Source organism: Lacerta agilis, chromosome 2, assembly GCF_009819535.1.
Source record: "Lacerta agilis isolate rLacAgi1 chromosome 2, rLacAgi1.pri, whole genome shotgun sequence".
Taxonomy (NCBI): Eukaryota; Metazoa; Chordata; class Lepidosauria; order Squamata; family Lacertidae; genus Lacerta; species Lacerta agilis.
In genome coordinates, this window is record NC_046313.1 from 35,530,466 (window position 1) to 35,550,033 (window position 19,568).

At 39.0% G+C, this 19,568-nt stretch overlaps 1 protein-coding gene across 5 annotated transcripts in view; it reads left to right on the forward strand.

Annotated features, from left to right (window-relative positions):
- Positions 1-19,568, forward strand: part of TBCD (tubulin folding cofactor D) — a 120,975-nt gene that overhangs the window by 11,415 nt on the left and 89,992 nt on the right. For all 5 annotated transcript variants that reach the window (XM_033139510.1, XM_033139513.1, XM_033139511.1 and 2 more), the window contains exons 8-14: positions 327-459; positions 10,628-10,673; positions 12,903-13,035; positions 14,736-14,884; positions 15,744-15,804; positions 16,986-17,060; positions 17,655-17,749. In XM_033139510.1, coding sequence (XP_032995401.1) covers positions 327-459; positions 10,628-10,673; positions 12,903-13,035; positions 14,736-14,884; positions 15,744-15,804; positions 16,986-17,060; positions 17,655-17,749 — 692 coding nt within the window. The remainder of the gene's footprint in view (positions 1-326; positions 460-10,627; positions 10,674-12,902; positions 13,036-14,735; positions 14,885-15,743; positions 15,805-16,985; positions 17,061-17,654; positions 17,750-19,568) is intronic.

The window sequence follows — 19,568 nt, forward strand, 5'->3', positions numbered from 1 at the left end:
GCGTTTGCAACCCAAGCATCCACTGTAGTAGTAAGGCAAAACACACAGCATATTATTCCGTTTATGTAAATAAAGTGTCCCACTCTAATTTTAAGACAATTGGCTGTTAACTGTGACAGTATAAATTTTTGGGTTATGACCTTCTTTAGAAAAAGACAGGGTTATATTGCTGACAGTTGGAATGTTCCCATCCAAAATATGTTGGAAAACATCCATTGGCCAGTTGCCTTTAGGAACAAAAAAACCAGTTTGTCTAACAGGAAAAATGAGTTACCAACTGAACTGCTGTGAATAGGTAACTTGCAATGTTTTTTTTTCTACAACAGGTTTATTACCCGCCCTGATGTCAAACAAAAAAGAATGGCAGACTTCCTGGACTGGACCCTTTCAACGTTATCTAAATCCTCCTTTCAGACTATGGAGGGAGCTATTGTAATGGATGGCATGCTTCAAGCCCTGGTAAACAATGCTATTTCTTTCAAAGATAATCTGAAATATTTTTCCTCTAAATGCTCTTGTTGGCAGAAACCCAGTAGATGGCATTCAATTACCTTCCCATCCCTTAAGCTTTGGAAACATTTATCATTATTTAAGTACAGTATGTGATTGCCAGATGCAATATGGAACAAAAATCCTCTGCTATTAATAGTTGCATAGCAGAGAGTGATACAGATACAGGTTTTTCATTTTGACAACACTGTGGCAGGAGAAGTTGCAGCTGTGAAAGCTATGTAAGTATTAAATATACAGAAAACCTGTTTTCCAGTATTATATGCACCATCCCCAGAAGAAGACTTGCATGTTGCCAGTTATACCATTAATGCATTGTGCAACTGAAGGACACATAATTTGCCACTGAAAATGGATTGATAACATTAGTTTTAATTGATCATATTTGTGGCTTTATTTACTACCAGTTTGGTTGTGACAAATGAAATTGATAATTGCAAATCAACTAAGATAATCATTCTGGATTGTATCCAATGTAGTACTGGTAACGTTGCTGCATGGTAGGTCACACAATATTTTGCTCAACAAATTTTCACTTTCCCTCCTTCCCTCATTCACTCTACTCATGCACTCAACTTTGGCACTTCTGATTTGTTAAACTACATAGGTTCCCTTGACATCTAAATCAGGAAGCTGCATTTAATTGTTGCTTGTAAATCAGCATCTTAAACCAGGATCTAATGTGGGTTGTTATAACTGGGCCAACAAAGCTTGTCAAATTTTATGTGCTGGCTACCTTCCTTACACACCCATTCTGTATGTGGGCAAGCTGGCCTAACTGCCCATTGCTCTATGTGCTGCAATGGACTCAACAGTGCAAGGGATTAAAAGGCAGGGTGGGTGAAAAAATCTTCCTCTGCTCCACTACCCTCTGGTTCATCACTAAAACCATTGCCCTCAAATGCTTTGCTTTTCTGCATAGTAATGAATGTCAAGCATTTACTTTTATTGAGGAAAGTAAATGGTTGTATTCACAGACACTACTTAAGCAGGGGTTGAGTTTTTTCCTGCCTTTGATTGTCCTAGTTCTCCCCCCACCACAAATATTAGCCCATATTGTAGTCCATTAATTTCTTCCCTAGTAGCATTAATAGTAAAAGTTTATATCCAACTCATTTATATTCATAGTAGGCTCATTGAAATCAGTAGGCTTATATTATTTGGGTCCATTGATTTCAGTGGATCTAATTTTGTATGGCTTGGTTGGATATAGCCGCAAAACCAAGCTGGCTTCTATATGGATAGCTCTTTGCCTCCATCTGTAAATACTTGCCCAGGTTTCATTGTTTGGTTGAACTATAGTGTAACACTAGTGGAGTTTCACAAACATTTTACTATTAGTAGTAGAAAAAGCTTTTATACGCAGTTCTTTTCCTTTCCTTTTCTTACCCTATCAGATTCCTGTTTTGCAAGTTTTAAGGGTTAAATGCCTTCTTCATCCACTTAACAAAGGCTGATCATTGCCGCTGTGCATGATGAAACATGTAGGACACAAAATGTTCATCATAATTCCTTTGTTCCGTGTGGTTTTATTTCTCCTGTTACTAGTGTCTGTTAAACGAAACAGGTGAAAACTTAACAAGTTGAATCGAAACTGGAATGATTTCTAATTTTCTTGAAACCAAGAACCTTAAGCCTGTCTGTCTATGTATGGGTTTTGCTTCCTCTTAAGGAGTGGCATACATATTGAGCGACTTCATTGATTAGGTTGCCCTTTTGGTTATATCTCTGCTGTTGATAGATTGACTGCTTGCAGCATAATCCTATGCATGTCTATCCATAAGTAAGTCTCATTAAGTTCAATGGGATTTATTTCCAGTTTAGTGTATATGATTGCAGCCACACATCCAGGGGGTTTATATTAGTTGCCCAATATATTCAGTGGTTCTTCTCCTTTCACGATGAAAGGTAAAGTTACAGGTGACAGGCAAATGGTATTATGGAGTTGGCTAGTATTATAGAAAAGGAAATGAACAACAATTAGTGTTATGAATTTTGAATGGTATTTATATATATATATATTACATTTGATATATTTGCTCACATTGTATTTGCATAGTTGTAGAATTTGCATTGGTTACTCTACACATTTCAGTCTCATTGCTTAGCAGGTTTTAAAAAAAAATAGGTGTCCCTCCCTAAAATAATTAAGCCTGCCCAAGTAGGATAACATTCAAGTTCTTCCACTTTTGACATGCCTCAATAGGATAGGATACTAGCCCAATTACTTCTGGGAAGAGTATAGAAAGCAGACACTGCCTACACAGAGCACTCCAATCTTGGCCTATCTATGGTAGATAGACAGTAGAAAACAGGACTGGAGCAAGTATAGAGATAATATGCAAGATCTGATGCAGAAATAGCTGGAACCCTCCTTCCCTACCTTAAACACCAAACACCTTCCATTAACCTATCCATGAAATTCCATGGGCACTTTACTAGTGGTAGTGCATTGTACTTGAAAAAAGTAGTGTGTTTTTCCTTTTAGAGTTCAGGCTTCTTAAAGCATTACATCTGGTGTCCTTACACAAACCTTGTAAGAGATGTAGCTGGTAGTGTGAAGGAAGATGGAACTGAGGCTGAGAAAGCAAGGCTTGAGGGAGTGGCGTGCCTAAGATTATCTTCTTGGTCCACGTTCAACATCTCCAGCTAAAGATGACTCAAAATATCAGGTCTGAGGAAAAAGATTTGTATGGTATCTTGAAAACAGTAGACAGAACTTGGTTTAATGTATCAATGGACTAGCAGTAATCTCTCTCTGTGTGTAAGGTAAGATTTGACTTGGGGTGCCATTTACAGCAGTTGTTTCACATTAATGAATACAACTCCCTGAAGCCTTTGACATATATTGAAGATTATGAAGCAACATAACTTGCTGAAATGGCATAACAAAATGGAAGAGGGCTTCATTTCTGGATTTAGCCCTGTAGAAATAGGTGATAAACAGCTACATCCTGGTGACTTCATTTGAGCAGATTCAGTGGCCAAGTTATCTTGGCAATCTTTATATCAAAGTGGTTCAGCCTTTGTGGAAAGATGCAGACTCTTAGAGCTTGTTCAGTTGCTATTTCTTATGCAGAGGTGGACATGAATCTTGGGTTTGTGAGCTGCACCCCTGACACCTCACAATGCACAGAAGGTAATGGCTGTATTTAAATGAATGCTACCTCTTTCCCCTTAAACCTTGTGATATAGAAGCCACTAGAAAAGCAGGTTCTACCTCAGGGAATCAGGGTCATACATTTAAATAAACATAGCACTGTACTGATAAAGTATTCTAACTAAAATGCAGCATTAGCTGCTGAACATGTGCTCCAGTTGTTGAGAAGGTGGGGATTGTGCTTGCATTGATAAGACACACACTCCTCAGTTTCACCATGTGTTGAAGTTTGACAGGGAGGGGTAGAGTGGGGAGAGAAGTAGCATCTGAACAGTTCCTGAGCTTTGAAATGTTTCTTCCTGAATTGGTCTGAGCAAACAGGAATGCTGCTGTTTAATTTGTAATGTAATGCGTAGTGGTTAACACTGACATAGTTCTTGTTGAAACATGCATTGCATATTGCACAACTTGATTCCACTTATGGGCTTGTTTTTCTGCACCTGTTGATAGCGCACCTGTTGTGAAATGATGGATTGCCAACAGGTAGCACTACTTGATTTCTTTCAGATACACTTTTGAAATAAGGCATGTCTGTATTGTATGTAAAATGCAGCATTGGCTGCTGAATGTACGCTCCTTCTGTTGACAGACAGTATTTGCATTATGCGCCTTTGTCGGCTGTGTGTTCTTTGAGCCTGTGCTGGTTGCCAGCATGAGACTGATGGAGGCTAGGAGAAGTATAGCATGAGGACCTATGTGATACAGTGGTGCCCCGCTAGACGAAAAACTCGCTAGACGAAGGCATTCGTCTAGCGGAAGGCTGCCCTGCAAGACGGAATTGTCTAAGGGGCTGCCTCGCAAGACGAATTTTTTTTTTCCGTCTAGCGAAAACCGCGGTTTGCATTGCCACTTCGCTAGACGAAAAAACCGCTAGACGAAAAGATTCGTAGAATGAATTATTTTCGTCTAGCGGGGCACCACTGTACTTTTCTGGGTTGGGAAACCTTAGTTAACCTTAGTTAAAGGTTTGATGGCCAAACGAGATAAGACTTTTAAAAATGCAAATTGCATGGGGGGTTCATTAGTACACTAATGGGAGATGTTCTCTCAGTAACACTAGCTCAGAAAGGGGTTTTGCTCAGGATTGCAGCAGGCAAAGGAAAGGTTAAATTCCCTCTGCATGTCTTTGATCCCATTGGTTTTCAGCCTCCCCTCCCATTGATTAATTTGCTTTAATCTGCACATTAGATGCAGTGATGCCTTTAAACATAAAGTGTAGTTTGGTCCTGAGGCTCTGGTATCTGTGCATGTTGACTTATGGATACGTTAAAATAGCTTTGAAATAGAGTTTGTGGCAAAACTCCTGCAATTCGTCTATAACTATGAGAAGCTTCTGCTGAATAATTTTACAATATAAATGCTCTGTGTTGGCAGGCTTGCTTCTAAACCTGTCCCTGTGTAACCAGCAACTTTTTTTTGTTAGCCCTGCAGGGCGTAGCACACCAAGTTCTTGCGTGACAGCGATGTCCTCATCTTGAAGTAGCCTGGGGCATAGAAACTTATTAAGTTGTGCTTAATTTCTTTTCATAAGAGATACAGTACACAAATGTGAGTAATGACTTTAAAATAAAGTATCCTAGGCAGCAAGTTAGTGAAAAGAAGTACCTTAAGAACTATTTTTATTTGTGTCTTAAGAAAAGGGCATTTCTCTGAGAATTGTCCCTGCTCTCAAGCATTGTTTGGTAAATACTGCTTGTGCTGTGGTAGACCGTGCCCCAGGTTAGAGATAGCCCTGCTATGCAGTTCTTTTGTCTCAGGGGCACAAAAACAGAAGTGTAGCTATGAGGGTTGCCCATATACCTATATTTGGTGTCTCTAATTGTGAAGAGCCTTTAACCTAGATTTTAGACACATTGATGTGGAGGTTTGCTGCCTGCCTTTAGCTGACATGCCTCTTAGAAGGGTGCAGGGTGGGTTCTAAGCTGCTTCCCTTCATTGTCCCTTCCCTTTCTCCTTGGAAGAAAGTGACAAGAAGTGCATGATCCTGCCCCCACCCCCACTTACCACCAGACCATTTTGGAGGTTCAATTCCAGTTTGGTTTTAATCCTACTTACAGCTTTTCAGTTTGGGCTTAAATTAAGTTCATTCAAAAATTTATGTGAATTGCTAAGTCCCTGATCTGTATGCTCCTTTAAATTGGGTACATAGAAAGTTGTTTTATTCCATGTTGTATCATTGATCTAACCATCTCTGTATGATCTACTCTGACTGGCAATATCTCTGCAGGGTTTCAGCAAGGTTTTCCCCACCAGGCATACTTGGAGAATCTGAGGATGAAGTCTGGGGCATTTTGTGCTATACAGCTGTTCAATGGTTCCTCCCCTAAATTTAATCAAGCAACTATTAATTATAGAACAATGTTATCCATCCTGTGAACAGAAGAAAGTTCACAGAAGGGGCATTGTAGTTCCTTCCTCTCCCCTGTGTTCCCTTAAAGAGGGAAGTGAGGGGGTGGGAAACTGGTCAGAACTGGATGAAGGTTGCTTGTAGCAGTGGGGTTCTGCTTGCACAAAGTACTTGCCTAAGTTTGGTCATGGCCCATCCCATGCTCTTCATGGGGGTCCCCCAGTCTTTTGGACAAGCTTTTCAGGTGGTGCAGGGGGCTGCAAAGCAAAGGAGGGAATGGGAAGTTCCCTTCATGTAAGAAAACCAAAGCGGAGAGCCTCCGGATTCTAATAGTAGCCAGCCCAAGTGCATTGGCAGGTGCATGCTTCCTGTGGCTTATATGAAACTTGTCCTAATTTGGGTATAGGCTCCTCCTTGACCCAGGTGATTTCCTCTTGAAATCATTCCTCATCTGTCATGCTTGCGTATCTCCTGCACTTTTAGTAATGAATGTGTGGTGGGCAAATGGGACTAGAAACAGTGAATTGCTTGTCTGACCTGTGAGGGGTGCTGAAGAGCAATTAAGTGTGCTCTCTTCAATCTTCCCGTAAGGTTGGGCACAGCCCATTGCTCATAGTTTATTGGAGCCAGAGGGTAACTGCAAATTCCCATCTGTTTGGCAGCAAGATGTACCTGCTGCCAAGCAGTCATGCCAGTCTTAAATAGTGATGATTTGTATAGCTTGGGGAAGATTTCCCAGAGGTAATGCTGATTCTTACATCTTACAAAGGCAAAACCAAAGTGGGTTATGCAGACAATTAGGAGGTGTGTCAGGTTTTACCCTGATTACTAAGAAACTAGTTCTTGTTTGTACCTTGCACCATGTTATTTCAAAAGCAACAAAACCAGATCTGACACTTCTGTCGCTAGGATACGCCAATGATTTTCTTTAATTTGTAGGTGGTGTAATTATTTAAAAGAGAGAGAGAGCTACATTCCTCTCAGCAGGCTGGTTAGTTTGGCACATGTTATGTGCCCCCATTAATATGGAAGGAACGTGGTGTAACTTTGGAATGCCCAAGGCATATAATAGACACCTTCCCCTGCTTTTAACACGATGTGCTGTGGCCTTTTAAAGTTCCTGAAGACAAGACAAAGCAAACATATTATTGGCTTCCTAGTTAGAAATAGGTTTCTTCAGCTGAGACCTTTGCACACCTTTTGTTGCTTCAGGAGAGAGTCAATATGAAAGCACCACCTCTCTCTCATCTATGCTATAAAATGAGTTCCAAGTCTCGTTGAACTTGGTGGAATGTAGTTTGAATGCACCTGGATAGGATTGTACAAGCAAATAATCTAGGTATATCCCCGTGTGATGGTTTTCCACCCTGGCTATTTTTGCCCATCTCTGCTTTATTGTCATTATTCACCCAAACTCTAAAACACATCTATATTGTAACTAAGTATAGAACTCCTTATCTGTAGTTATTGTCAATGATAACCAATGTGCTTTAGGAACTTTATTGGGTTTTTCTTTATAACAACTCTTATGAATTTGAGAAGTACTACCCCCATGTTACAGATGTGGCGGTAGGGGAGAGAGTGAGTCACCTAGCCAGTAAAAGTTTCCTCCAGAGAAGCCACGGCTCTAAAAAGACAAGTGAATCCTAAAACTTTCGGCAGGGGGGGGGGGATTAAAATCAAATGAAATGCCTTCTAAAGAGGAATTTTTTAAAACGCTGCTGCAAAAGATCATTGCAGAGGAGCAAAGTAGGCTGCCTTAGCAGGGAATCTAGGCCTGGCCACAGAAAAGATCCTCTCCCATGTCTGCTCCAAGTGCAGATCAGATTTTAGGGGGGCACATTGTTTAGCCTTAAATGATTATCTCAATGAGAGAGTAAGCCTGCAATGGGAAAAGACTATATCTCTATTCTGATAAACTATTCTGCACTGGGCTCATGTTAAGTTGATACTTCAGCATGTGATTCATAGCCCTATAGTTGGTTCACTTTGTGTTGGGAATGAAATGAGACGTTGGGAGGTCCTAAGGGACTTTAGTTCTGGCCTTGAGTCCCGTGTACATATTGCCATCTTGACTGATGGAATGTGGAACTAATTCCAACTCCTTTGGGTGCTTAGAATCATAGAATGATAGAGCTGGAAGGGACATTGAGGGTCATCTAGTCCAATCCCCTTCAGTGCTGGAATCTCTTCTCCCAATGTGGGGCTCAAAGCCACGGCTCTGAGATTGAGAGTTTCATGCTTTACTGAGTGAGCTATCCCAGACTTAAGAAGAGTCCTGACAGTGACTTGCAGCCAGCCTTATGTTTATGTACACTCACAATCCAAAAGGTATTCTGAATCGGAAATACCCAGCTACGTCTATGGTAACATCTTTTATGCAGTCAAGCCTATTGATTTAACCTCTTTTCATGGATTTCTGTCACAGGTGAAAATCCCTATATAGTCTGGTGATTGCTCAACAATGTTTATGATGTGAAAATCTCTCTAAAAGCTCCGTGAAGATCTTGAGTTAGTGCTCCGAAACATTTAAGTAATATTACATATGTCTCTGCAAGGCTCCTGATTTTAGGGGGGGGGAACCCTTCTTTCTGGCACAAATATAGCTGGCATTTTTAACATTGTTAGCAGGGAAGTGTCAAGGTCTGTTGAAAGTCCTCTGCTACTAGCATGCTTTTTATTTAAAAGCCTTAAACTGATCCTAATCCTCAAAGTGTTCTCTGGACGTTGCAATGTAGTGTTCATTAATGCTACGTTTAAGATCATGAAATGCTGTTCATTAAAACCTAAAACAAAGCAGGTGCATAGCCTCAGGGAGTTTTTGTTGCATATGCACTGTAGTTGAAATTACTTAAGTCTGTAAATAGTTGTTCCATAGGAGGAAATACTTCTAGGGTTGGGCTATGTTCCTTTAATTTTAACTCCTGGCCATATTTATCTGGAAGGCTTCCTTCCTACTGGAGTGACAAAACATAGGCTAAAATAAAGTACCCAGTCTGGAGTCTCTGAATGTTTAAATGAATGGGTAAAAATGAATAACTCATAGGGATATTCTTTGGGTTGCTTTAGTCATTGCTCTTTTAGTTTAAGAAACTTATGGCACGATCCAGCCCACACTTTCATAATTAAATAAAATACTATCCTTCAAACTGCAACACTGACTTGCACAGTTTCCCTTGTGAAATGCTGTCTCCTCAGCTCCAATAGAGCTTGTTTTTGTGTCCTATTGAGCCATATCCATGATTACTTGTATGATTCAATGGTGGATGCTACTGCTAGAAAAAAAAAGTTTGGTGTTCACTTGCAGTATAAAATTTCAGGATATCCATACGTATAGGTGTCTCTTGTTTCATGTACATATTTACATATAATAACTTAGGGAAGGAGAAAAGTTATTTCTTTCTTTTGATACACATTCTAAGGCTAGTTTAGATTGCATTGCAACTGACTGTATCCTCAGTGCATTTGGCTAAACAAACTAAACCTGCTACCAGTCCAAAATCCCAGATAGCAGCCATGATTATTACTTTGTTTGTCGGTTAATTCATGTTGTGCAAGAGCACTGGGAGTAGCCAGAAATGTGCAGTTTGGGTGGACATTGGCTAGTGTGTGTCATAGCTTCACAGTCTTGAGGCTTACATTTGATGACAGGTTTACTGAATAAAACGGGAAGATTGCGAAATTGTTTAAATCATAACAATGTATAACAATGTATTGTAGACTCAGATTGCATCTGGCCCCTGAGCAGTAGAGAATAAAACCCAAGGGAGAGCTATGAACATGTTAAGATTCTGCTTCTGGTATTTTATTTGCTATCTTGAACATTTTGGTCATGTCTAGCTTTTTCTTCTTTTATGGTGATTCCCATTTTGGCATCCCAGAGCTGTCAGCATTTGTTGCCTGTATGTTGGACTCCAAATGAGCATATTTTTGTATTGCTCCCTCCATCCCTTTTTTATGTGGTGAAGATGCATCACAGAGGTTTGCAAAGCCATGAGGGCTTTTAAGTCCTACAGAACTAGCAGGGTGGTAGAGCTCTCTGCCAAAGTAGAGAGTGGGTAAATATGAGACGTTAGTTTAGACAGTTTCCTTTTGGCTAGGCTGAATTATTACGCATCCAGAAATTGCTACAGCAAGAACGGAGAAGTTAGAAAGACTTTCAGCATAGAAGTTCTTATCTGTAGCAAACTAAGTTTCTTAGGTTATAGGATTACTTTACATCTTGCATTTCCTCAAATTTAGGATATGTTTTGAAAATGCAACGAAGTCCCATAGGAACAGGGATTTATCTGAAGCACGACAGATCAAAAGCCTGGATTTGGACACATGCTAAGCCAAACCATGGTTTAGCCATTGGAAATGTGACAGGAGCAGGACCAGGGGAGGAGTGAAGTGGCTACAATCTCATCTCTGGAAACACATGTTTGTGCTAATACATTGTTTCACTTGGTGTTCTGTGGGAAGCAGACTATATTCTACTTAACAGCTTCTGTATCAAGCCTGAAAAATTGATTCTTTAAAAAACAAACAAACAAAAAACCCTGTCTTTTAAGATCGGTCTCTTCTTGTTCCATCATTTTAGTAACACATTTTTTTCTTTCACTTTTCAGGCACAACTTTTTAAACATGGCAAAAGGGAAGACTGTTTGCCGTATGGTAAGACACTTCGTAATATTATAAATATCTTAATTCCCGTTACGAGAATGACAATGATTGTATGGCAGCCAAAGTTACTTGTTTATTTTATTCATTTATCCGAAGATTTCAGGGCAGCTCGCAATATAAAAATACAAAATAAGAACACGAAAGACATAATAAAACAAAAACATTGTTAAGTCCTGTTGATTTCATAGCAAGAGTTTTGAAGCATCTGCTTGGATTCTGAGAACTGTGAACTGGAAAGAAGGTTAATCCCCTGGGTCCCCAAAGGTTTGGTGGAGGTTGTGGGCCCCTGTTGAACAACATGGGATGGAGTGTGGGGTGCTGTTGGGAAGAAAAAATCCCCAAAATTGGATAGAGGCAACATGTTCGGGCAAGTTTTGTCCAATATGAGGCAATTTCTTCTGTGTCCCATCCTATGCTGTTCTAGGGGGGGGGGGGGCTTTTGTTGGGAGGAGTGGAAGGGGGGAGTCAATTTCTGTGGGCTTCTGCTGATGGTTCTTCGAATCCAAGTCAATGAACTTAAGTGCTACCCTTTGGTGGAAATGTGCCCAACTTTTTTCACTTTTAGAGTGGATTTGGGCATTACTTACAATACCTAAATTGCTTTATTTTTCTGTACATATTAGCCCATCTCTCACATTGATTCCTACATAAACGTATGTATGTGAGTATGACAGTTGCTGAAAGAGTGCTTCTGTTGACCAGTGACATTTTATCACTGCTCAATAACACAGATTGACACTTGTAGCCATAAGCATCAATGTATTTATATGGATAGAGGGAAATAGTGTCTGAATTCAGATTACCATATCACAGCTTAATAAACTGACATAAAAATGAGCCCTTTTTGCACGAGCTGACAAACAAACCAGTAAAGCTTTCATCAATTTTACTTTTCCATTTTGTCTGAACTAGAAAGCTGTCATTAACAGCTTCAAAGCAAGCTAGGATATGCAGCCATCTTCATATCTGAACGAGGTCCACAGCACCTTTTAAAATCAGCATATTTACTATGTATTCTGGAAGAATGCAAACTGAATTACAGAGCTATGCAGGTTTTCTGGTTCTTCTATTAATATGGTAGCCTTAGGGACATACTTTAACGTAGTTAAGCATTGCTTCAGGTGACAAATATAACCAGCCTTTCCCCCCTCTTTCTTTGGCTATTAGTAATATCATCTTCACCTCAAGTATATTTTCATTCTCTTATATATAGGAAGGATTCTAGAGAAATAGTAAAGAAAGTACTTTTTTTCTATTCACATTGTAACAAAATCCACAACACACCCAGTATGTATCTCTGGTAATAATAAAATATATTCTCAAAATTCGTCTAACTAGAGATAGGCAAAAATATATTTATTTCAAAATCCCTTTCATGATGGTCCACATTCAGCATCATACAAACAAAAAAATATAAAATACATGTAACGTTTTAAACTAAAACAGTAGCATAAAACTTAGAAAAAAGTATCCTGAGGGAAAGCTGTAACAATGGGTAAGATCCAGTGCCCGCCGATGGAATGGGCATCTACTTGTGAAATGCGACTTGCCCTTCCTCTCCTCTTCCCTGCATTCCTGTGCACCCACAAATCTGTTTTGGAAGGTTGCTATGTCTTCTGGAACAGATTGGGTATGTGTGTGTGTGTGTGTGTGTGTTTGTGTTTGTGTGTGTGTGCAGCAAGTGGAGAGGAAAGGCAAGTGCTGTTGTATGAGTGGAAGTCCACTGGCAAGATTTTGGAGATCATCCAGTATGTTTAAGGATTAAAAAAAAGGAAGATATTGTTTAATGAGAACAACTCAAATACTTCTCAACGTTAGTTCCCTTCAGAATTAATCACTCATTTAGAAAAAGGGTGGGTAAGGGAGGGAAAGGTTAGTTAAGCCTTCTACAAAATGTATGGATTTGCTCATCTGAAACGACAGGTTGCCTAAAGTTTATAGCTAAACGTTTTCCTTTAAAATACGCCTGGAATTTTAGTAATCTTTCAGCCTGATGCTAACTGGGGCCAATAGAGTTTATACCACGCATGCATGCTCACTGAGTTGTGACTAGTATACTGAAAGCTGTAAATGTCATAACACTTTCTAAAGGAATATAGATAAAAGTCTTGCTAGACTTGGAGTTAGAACTTCCCAGAACCTTGTGTCTATCATGAATTAAAGTAATATGAAAAAATAGAAGTATGTCACATTTATTCACGAGACGTTTGTTCACTGCAGCTTCTACAGTGCTTGACTGCCTTGATAACTGCAAGCTCTCTGAAAGTAACCAAACACTCCTTCGCAAGCTGGGAGTGAAACTTGCTCAGCGACTTGGCCTGACATTTCTTAAGCCAAAGGTGGCAAAGTGGAGGTTTGTTCTTTTCAGACTCATGTTTTTACTTGCCTCCTCCTTTTATTGGACTAAGGTGAACTATAAAACTATCTTTCATTGTTAGGGGCGGATGAGTAATAGATCACCACATGTTCATTTGGTGATGAGAAGTTATGTTTTAAATATACATGGGTATTCCGGAGATAGAAGCAACTACTTCCCTGTATTACGTTATATTTGTATTTTTGTATTACATTATCAGTTCAGTATTTTGCAGATTTTATTCTGGATTTAAATAACCTTTCCACGGATAAATTCAGGTCCACGTCGAAACTAAAATCCAAGGTGATATGGTGTTCCTGCACCCCACCTTCAAAAGCAAAACAAAATAAAGTTGAGGAATTAGATGTGTGCAATGTAATCCAACCAGTTTACAGAATTTCCAGTCTTATTCACACTTACATTTAAAAAATCACAATCTCATGGAAATTTATATTCTCAGCAAAATATTGCTTTCTTCATTTTGCTTATTACTTTGGGGGGGGGAGGCTCCCTCCCCTTTTATATCTGTTTTCATTAATGTGTTACTCTTTTTAGCTTTTTCTGTTGTGTTAGCTAGAAACAGACATAGGAAACAGCTTTAAATGAAGTCCAGGCTGTCTATTTCCTATTGTCAAAACTGACCAGCAACAGTTCTCCAGTGTTTCAGGTGGGAATGTTTACTAGCCCTACACAGACATACTGGGGATTGAACTTCAGACTTTGTGCAGGCAAAGCATTTGCTTGACAGCCAGCTACAGTCCTACCAGTCCAACAAAGCATGTTGTACCTTGTCCTGGTATCACTATTGATGATACAGTCCATTTTTTATCCTTAGTTGAGCTGAATGTTTTACCTTTAAGAGTTACCTTAAGAAAATTGTTTATTGTTGCAGATTGCGGTCTTTGTACTGCAAAACCCAGATCCTAGTTTGGCATCTTAAATGCATTTTGTGTTGCTGTAATTTGCTGTTGTTTTTAATTTTTCAAAATTTAAACATAAAAGTTTTCTTCAAATACTTGAGTTGAAGAGCTTTATTTTCTATGACTGGATCTAAAGAAGTGCACTAGTTCTCTATGCCTAGAGGTAGTAACATTTGAACTTTTCTCAGACGATCACCCATCTGTTGCCACGTGTGAACCCTTTTTGAAACTCCCATTTGAAGGGGCAAATATCAAAAATTCCATGGGCACACCCTAAATGTTGAGTATGCCTAAAGTATATATTTTGTGGTCCGAAAGATTCTCACAGTCTTAATAAACAAAATGAGTACTTATCTCATGAGGACAAAAAAAGGTTTTTTTTTTAAAGTGATATGGTTTACATATTGTTGTATGAATCCCCTGATATTTATGCCATTAGGCCTATGAGCAGTCATTGCTTGAATTAGTGTGCTGTATTCCTTTGGAAATAAACAGATGAGTTTTTTGTTATTAAAATAATAAAACACTTTTAATAAGTGATGCAACAGTAAGCAAGCAGCAACTGACCACAGGCAACTTGCCTGAGGAACATTGAAGAAGCCTTCTTAAGTTGCAGCTGCTAGGTGCTATTCCCTACAGAAGAGAAATGCCTTTGAAAGTTAATATCTTACATTTTTGAAGTACACTACATTGATGTTTTTGAAGGGGATACATATAATGTATGAGAAAACTCTTTGACCTTTTTTTGAATATAATATTCTAAGTTTCTCTTTCTAGGTATCAACGGGGTTTCCGATCTTTAGCTGCAAATTTGCAGTTTTCTGCAAGTAGTCCTGTTGTACAGGAAGCAATAAATGCAACGGCAGTCAAGGCGGAGGAGGAGGAAGAGGAATATGACATCCCAGGAGAGGTTGAAAATGTTATAGGTGTGTTTGATGAAAATAGAAAGCAGTGTAAGGTCTGATACCATAGCCAGTGTGAACATTGGGTTGTATCCCATTAGTGTAAGGACTTCTGGCTGTATAGCAGGCCTTTTTTTCTCTCCCTGCAAACCCCCCATCTAATCTGGGGGAAACCTGCAGAACAGATTTGGGTAAGGTGTGGGGGGCACACAGGGAGAGAAGAGGGAGAGGAAATCACTTTGTGCAGGCTTATCTCTTCTGATGGGATGGCTTCACTAAATACAGCTGTGGTTTCTTTGTTTGCTTCTAAGGACCTCCTTCCTCCTTATGGTTAACCTGCAAAGCAAGAATGTAAATGATTTAAGGCAAGGTCTCTTTTAACATTTAAGGGGTAATAGTGCTATAATTCTTGTAGATGCTCTTGACTTTTGCTTTTCTCTCTGCCTCCCTTTCCTGTCAGTGGTTGCTGATAGCATCACTTTGTGCTGCATTGTGTGTCCTTTCCTGCCTTCTTACAATGTTTTGAATGTTCTATCATTTTCAAAAACATATATTTCCCCCTCACTTTTTTGAATAAAAAGGTGTTTGCTCACCGTCCATTGTATTCTCTTCAGCAAAGATAAATAAAATCTTTTATTTCCTTCCAATGCCACCCTCAGGAGGAAGGCACCACAAATACCTTTCATAGAGTCGGGTTTAAGGATATCTCTTGATGTGGCTAGAACTTGTGAAGTGCTGAATGAAGGCCACTTATTTTCCCCAGGATAAGGAGCCTGATCTAGAAAAGGCCTGTGACAAAATATAGACCTAAGGATAATTTCCTAGATGCTTTTAGTTTTTAGCTTCCTATTGTGATTTGTATTTCAAAAACATGTTTTTCCAGAGCAATTGCTGATTGGACTGAAAGACAAGGACACCATTGTCAGATGGTCTGCAGCAAAAGGGTAGGTATCCTCAAATCAAATAGGCATTACAATGATTAATATGTAAGTATCCATTAACTAAAGCCACATGGTTAGTTGGTTGGTTATTTGAATTCAATACCCAGAATTCAGTGCCAACTCTTATTTCCACCTGCCTCCTGTTTTCTAGGCTCCCAATTCCACAGATCTTCCCTTTGTACTAATTAATTACTGGAATCTTTGGGAGATTTGTCCTCAAGCAGCCATATTGTGCAGCTGATTATAGAGGAGGTACTGTTTTCTTTAAAGTATTCTTAAATACCGGTACTTTAAAGGAAAATGAGCTCCAGTTCAGAGTCAGGAAGCATCATCTTTACATTTTATGTCAGGGCAAATGTCTCTTGAGACCTGTAAGCATGCTGTGGCTATGAGTTCTGGGAGTTGTGGTTTGCAGCATCTGAAGGGCCACTGATTAGCCATCTCTGGCCTGGATGTTACACAAAGCAAGTATGGGGGGGGTGGACAAGGAAAACAGAAGCAGAAAATACAAAGACTGAGTGTTGAAATGAGTTCTGTACTTCAGACTCAGTCTGAAAATGGAGACTAGATCAGTTTAGATTCTACTCGGTGCTTACAGGTATCAGGCTACACCTAGGATGAGATGAAGAAGCAGTGGCTGATCCCCATCTTTGAAAATCAGATGTGTCTCATGCCTTAAGCAAAACACACAGGTTCCTGGTAAATCAGACAGCAGATGTAAAGTGACGCATAACAGTATTTATATTATTAAAGCCAGATTTTAATTTTGGGCGGTGTGCTAGGTAAGAGCAAATTGAAGCCAAATCAGTTTTACCTAGTGGTTGGAGGACAGGCGCCGAAATGCAAAATTCCTCTTTAGGTAGTAGAAAATCATCTTCCTTTGGTTGCACTTTCCTCCTTGAATAGCTAAATAGGGTATTATTAAAGGTACATAAAAAAGCAAAAGTAATCATGCTGGTCCACAAGGAAAGAACGCCACAGTTGGGCAAAATCTTTATTAGGACCACCCAAAAAGCTGTGTAAACAAGAATTCTGCAAGAATAGAGGGGCCACAAGATCTGTTCCTAGAACTCTGGAAGGTCTAAAAGAATGCATAGGATGATACCAGCTTCAGTGTAGCATGTGACCAATAACAATTTGTACATTGTTGAATCTAAGCCTTCATGAATTACTGCTTTTTGCAGGATTGGGAGACTGACTGGAAGGCTACCAAAAGAGCTGGCTGATGATGTAGTTGGATCTGTCTTAGATTGCTTCAGGTACCACTTTACATTGTGTAGAATGTTTTCCATATAGCATGCAAACTGCAGTGAACTACATCTAGCTCTGGTGTAGTAAGGAGGATATGGATACAACAATTATAGCAGATGCATATGAGTTAAGGAGTGGAAACTCTTCGTTGAAAACACTAGCTTTTTTAAAAAAGGCATGGGCATGAAGAATGGAAATATGAACATCCTTTACTTTGGTTTCTGATGTTTAAAAATTGCATAAATAAACAAAATTCCATCATACTAAATAAGTAAGTTTGATATCCCATGAATATTAATTTAGTAGAAATTCCCATTGAACATAGTGGGGATTATTTCTCAATATAAAAGTGCTTAGGCTTGGGTTGCACATTTTTAAAATGGGGGTCAAAAGAAACAGTTTGGGAGAAATTGTTTTGCAGTTAGGGGAAAATTTAATATATTACTGTTACTGTTTGATGCTTGAAATATTTAGTTGGTATTGTCATGCTTTTGAAAGCATGCAATTACTGTGTACAACCAGCTTTCACACAATAATATATCATCTTATTAAATTCAGAAAAATTGGTTTGAATGCCATCCTTATGTTTTCTAAAATTACAGTTTCCAGGAAACTGATAATGCTTGGCATGGTGGATGTTTGGCTCTGGCAGAATTAGGAAGAAGAGGGTTGTTACTTCCCTCCCGGCTCTCAGATGGTAAGTATCTTGTAATTTAACTAGGTCCTATCTATACTACTTAACAAAAACAAAACAAAATGGATGACTTGTAGAATACGAGGTAATAAGCACAATCAAATGAATGAAAGATTTGATATACAGTGGTACCTCTGGTTACGTACTTAATTCGTTCAGGAGGTCCGTTCTTAACCTGAAACTGTTCTTAACCTGAAGCACCACTTTAGCTAATGGGGCCTCCCGCTGCCGCTGCGCCGCCAGAGCACGATTTCTGTTCTTATCCTGAAGCAAAGTTCTTAACCTGAAGCATATGTAACCCAAGGTACCACTGTACTTTTGTCAGCTTCTGGTCTGGAGAATTTCTTACAGACTAGCCAGTATATTTTTCTTCCGTTAGCATCTCTCACCCACCCCTCAAATCATATATATCTTGCTGAATTTGCTTTTATCTCCTGCTATTTCACAGGATTACAAACTTGCTTTACTTTTTGGATCTTGTTTCCTTCTCCCATATTCTAGTAGAGTCTGTTACCCCCCCACCCCCCGGTCTTTGATACGCTGCAGTATTCTTTGTGAGTGCTTCCTTTGGAATGTATTTGAAAAAGGCAGTTAGGCCACAGTGCTGCACTTGAGCAGTGTATAATGTGGTTCCCTTGCTAACAACAGTTACATTGGATACCAGTTGGTTTCCAAACCAAGTTCAAATGCTGGTTTTGACCTTTATAGCCCTCATTGGTTTTGGACCAGGATACCTGAAGGATGTCTGCTCCAATATGAACTGCCTGGTTATTTAAATCTGCAAAGTTAGATATCAGTTTAGTGAGAATGTGCAAGAGGGCCTTTTCAATGACTAAATAAATTTTGAAAAAATGTTTGTTTGTGTGTGTGTATGAATGAATACATGAAGAATGTGCAATAAGATTACAAGAAGATGTGCAATATTTCTATACAACAAATTTCAGCTTTCTTTTTTGTAGTCTTGTTTTGGATTTTGTTTTTGTTCACAAGACACATAATAAAACAAAAGCGATGTAAACACTTTTATTTGTGCCATAATGATTAATTATTTTGCAAGTATAATACAAAGCATTTTACTGCAAGATTAGAAAAGTTGTCATTGTAAAACTCATGAAATAGAAAATTGTTCTCCCCAAGTTTACAAAACAACCCCCCTCCCAGCTTAGCATGCCATTATTTTATTGCTTTCAAATTAGTATGGATGCAAAGTACAGAAATAACTCCTTCACCACAGTGTACTTTCTAATATGAACTCAAATAAATATCCCCTTGGTCTTGTGTTCAGGGAGGTGCTTGGTGTCTAAGGATGCGCTCTTACAAGCATGAAAGCATTTGTGTGGGAGCATCACTCCACCTCTGTCATTTAAACTCCTTTGAAAATCCCAACCTCGAGATTTGAATTAGTTTAATTTAAGGTGTGGTTTAAATAATCCGTTTGTTAAAGATGTGCAAAGGCTGCATGACAACCCAGTCAGATGGGTGAGGTACAAATAGTAAAAAATATTATTTATTTATTTATATGACATTTCAGTTGCAATGCCAGTAATGCCAGTAACATCAATTCTAGGTTATAAGCTGCTTGTTCTAGCCAAAGGCCATAACAAACTTGTAGCAATAGTATTGCTAAAACAATACAGAACATATATCCATAATATGTCAACATCTGTGTTGTAAGAGAGAGAGAGAGAGGATACCAGAGACACCAACAAGCTTAAATCTAGCTTGATTTCGGTTTAAACCTCTGAATCAGCACAACGTGTAGCTATTTTATCTAATTCATTTTTCCTGATTTATTTTGCAGCCAGTGCATAGAGGGCCACTT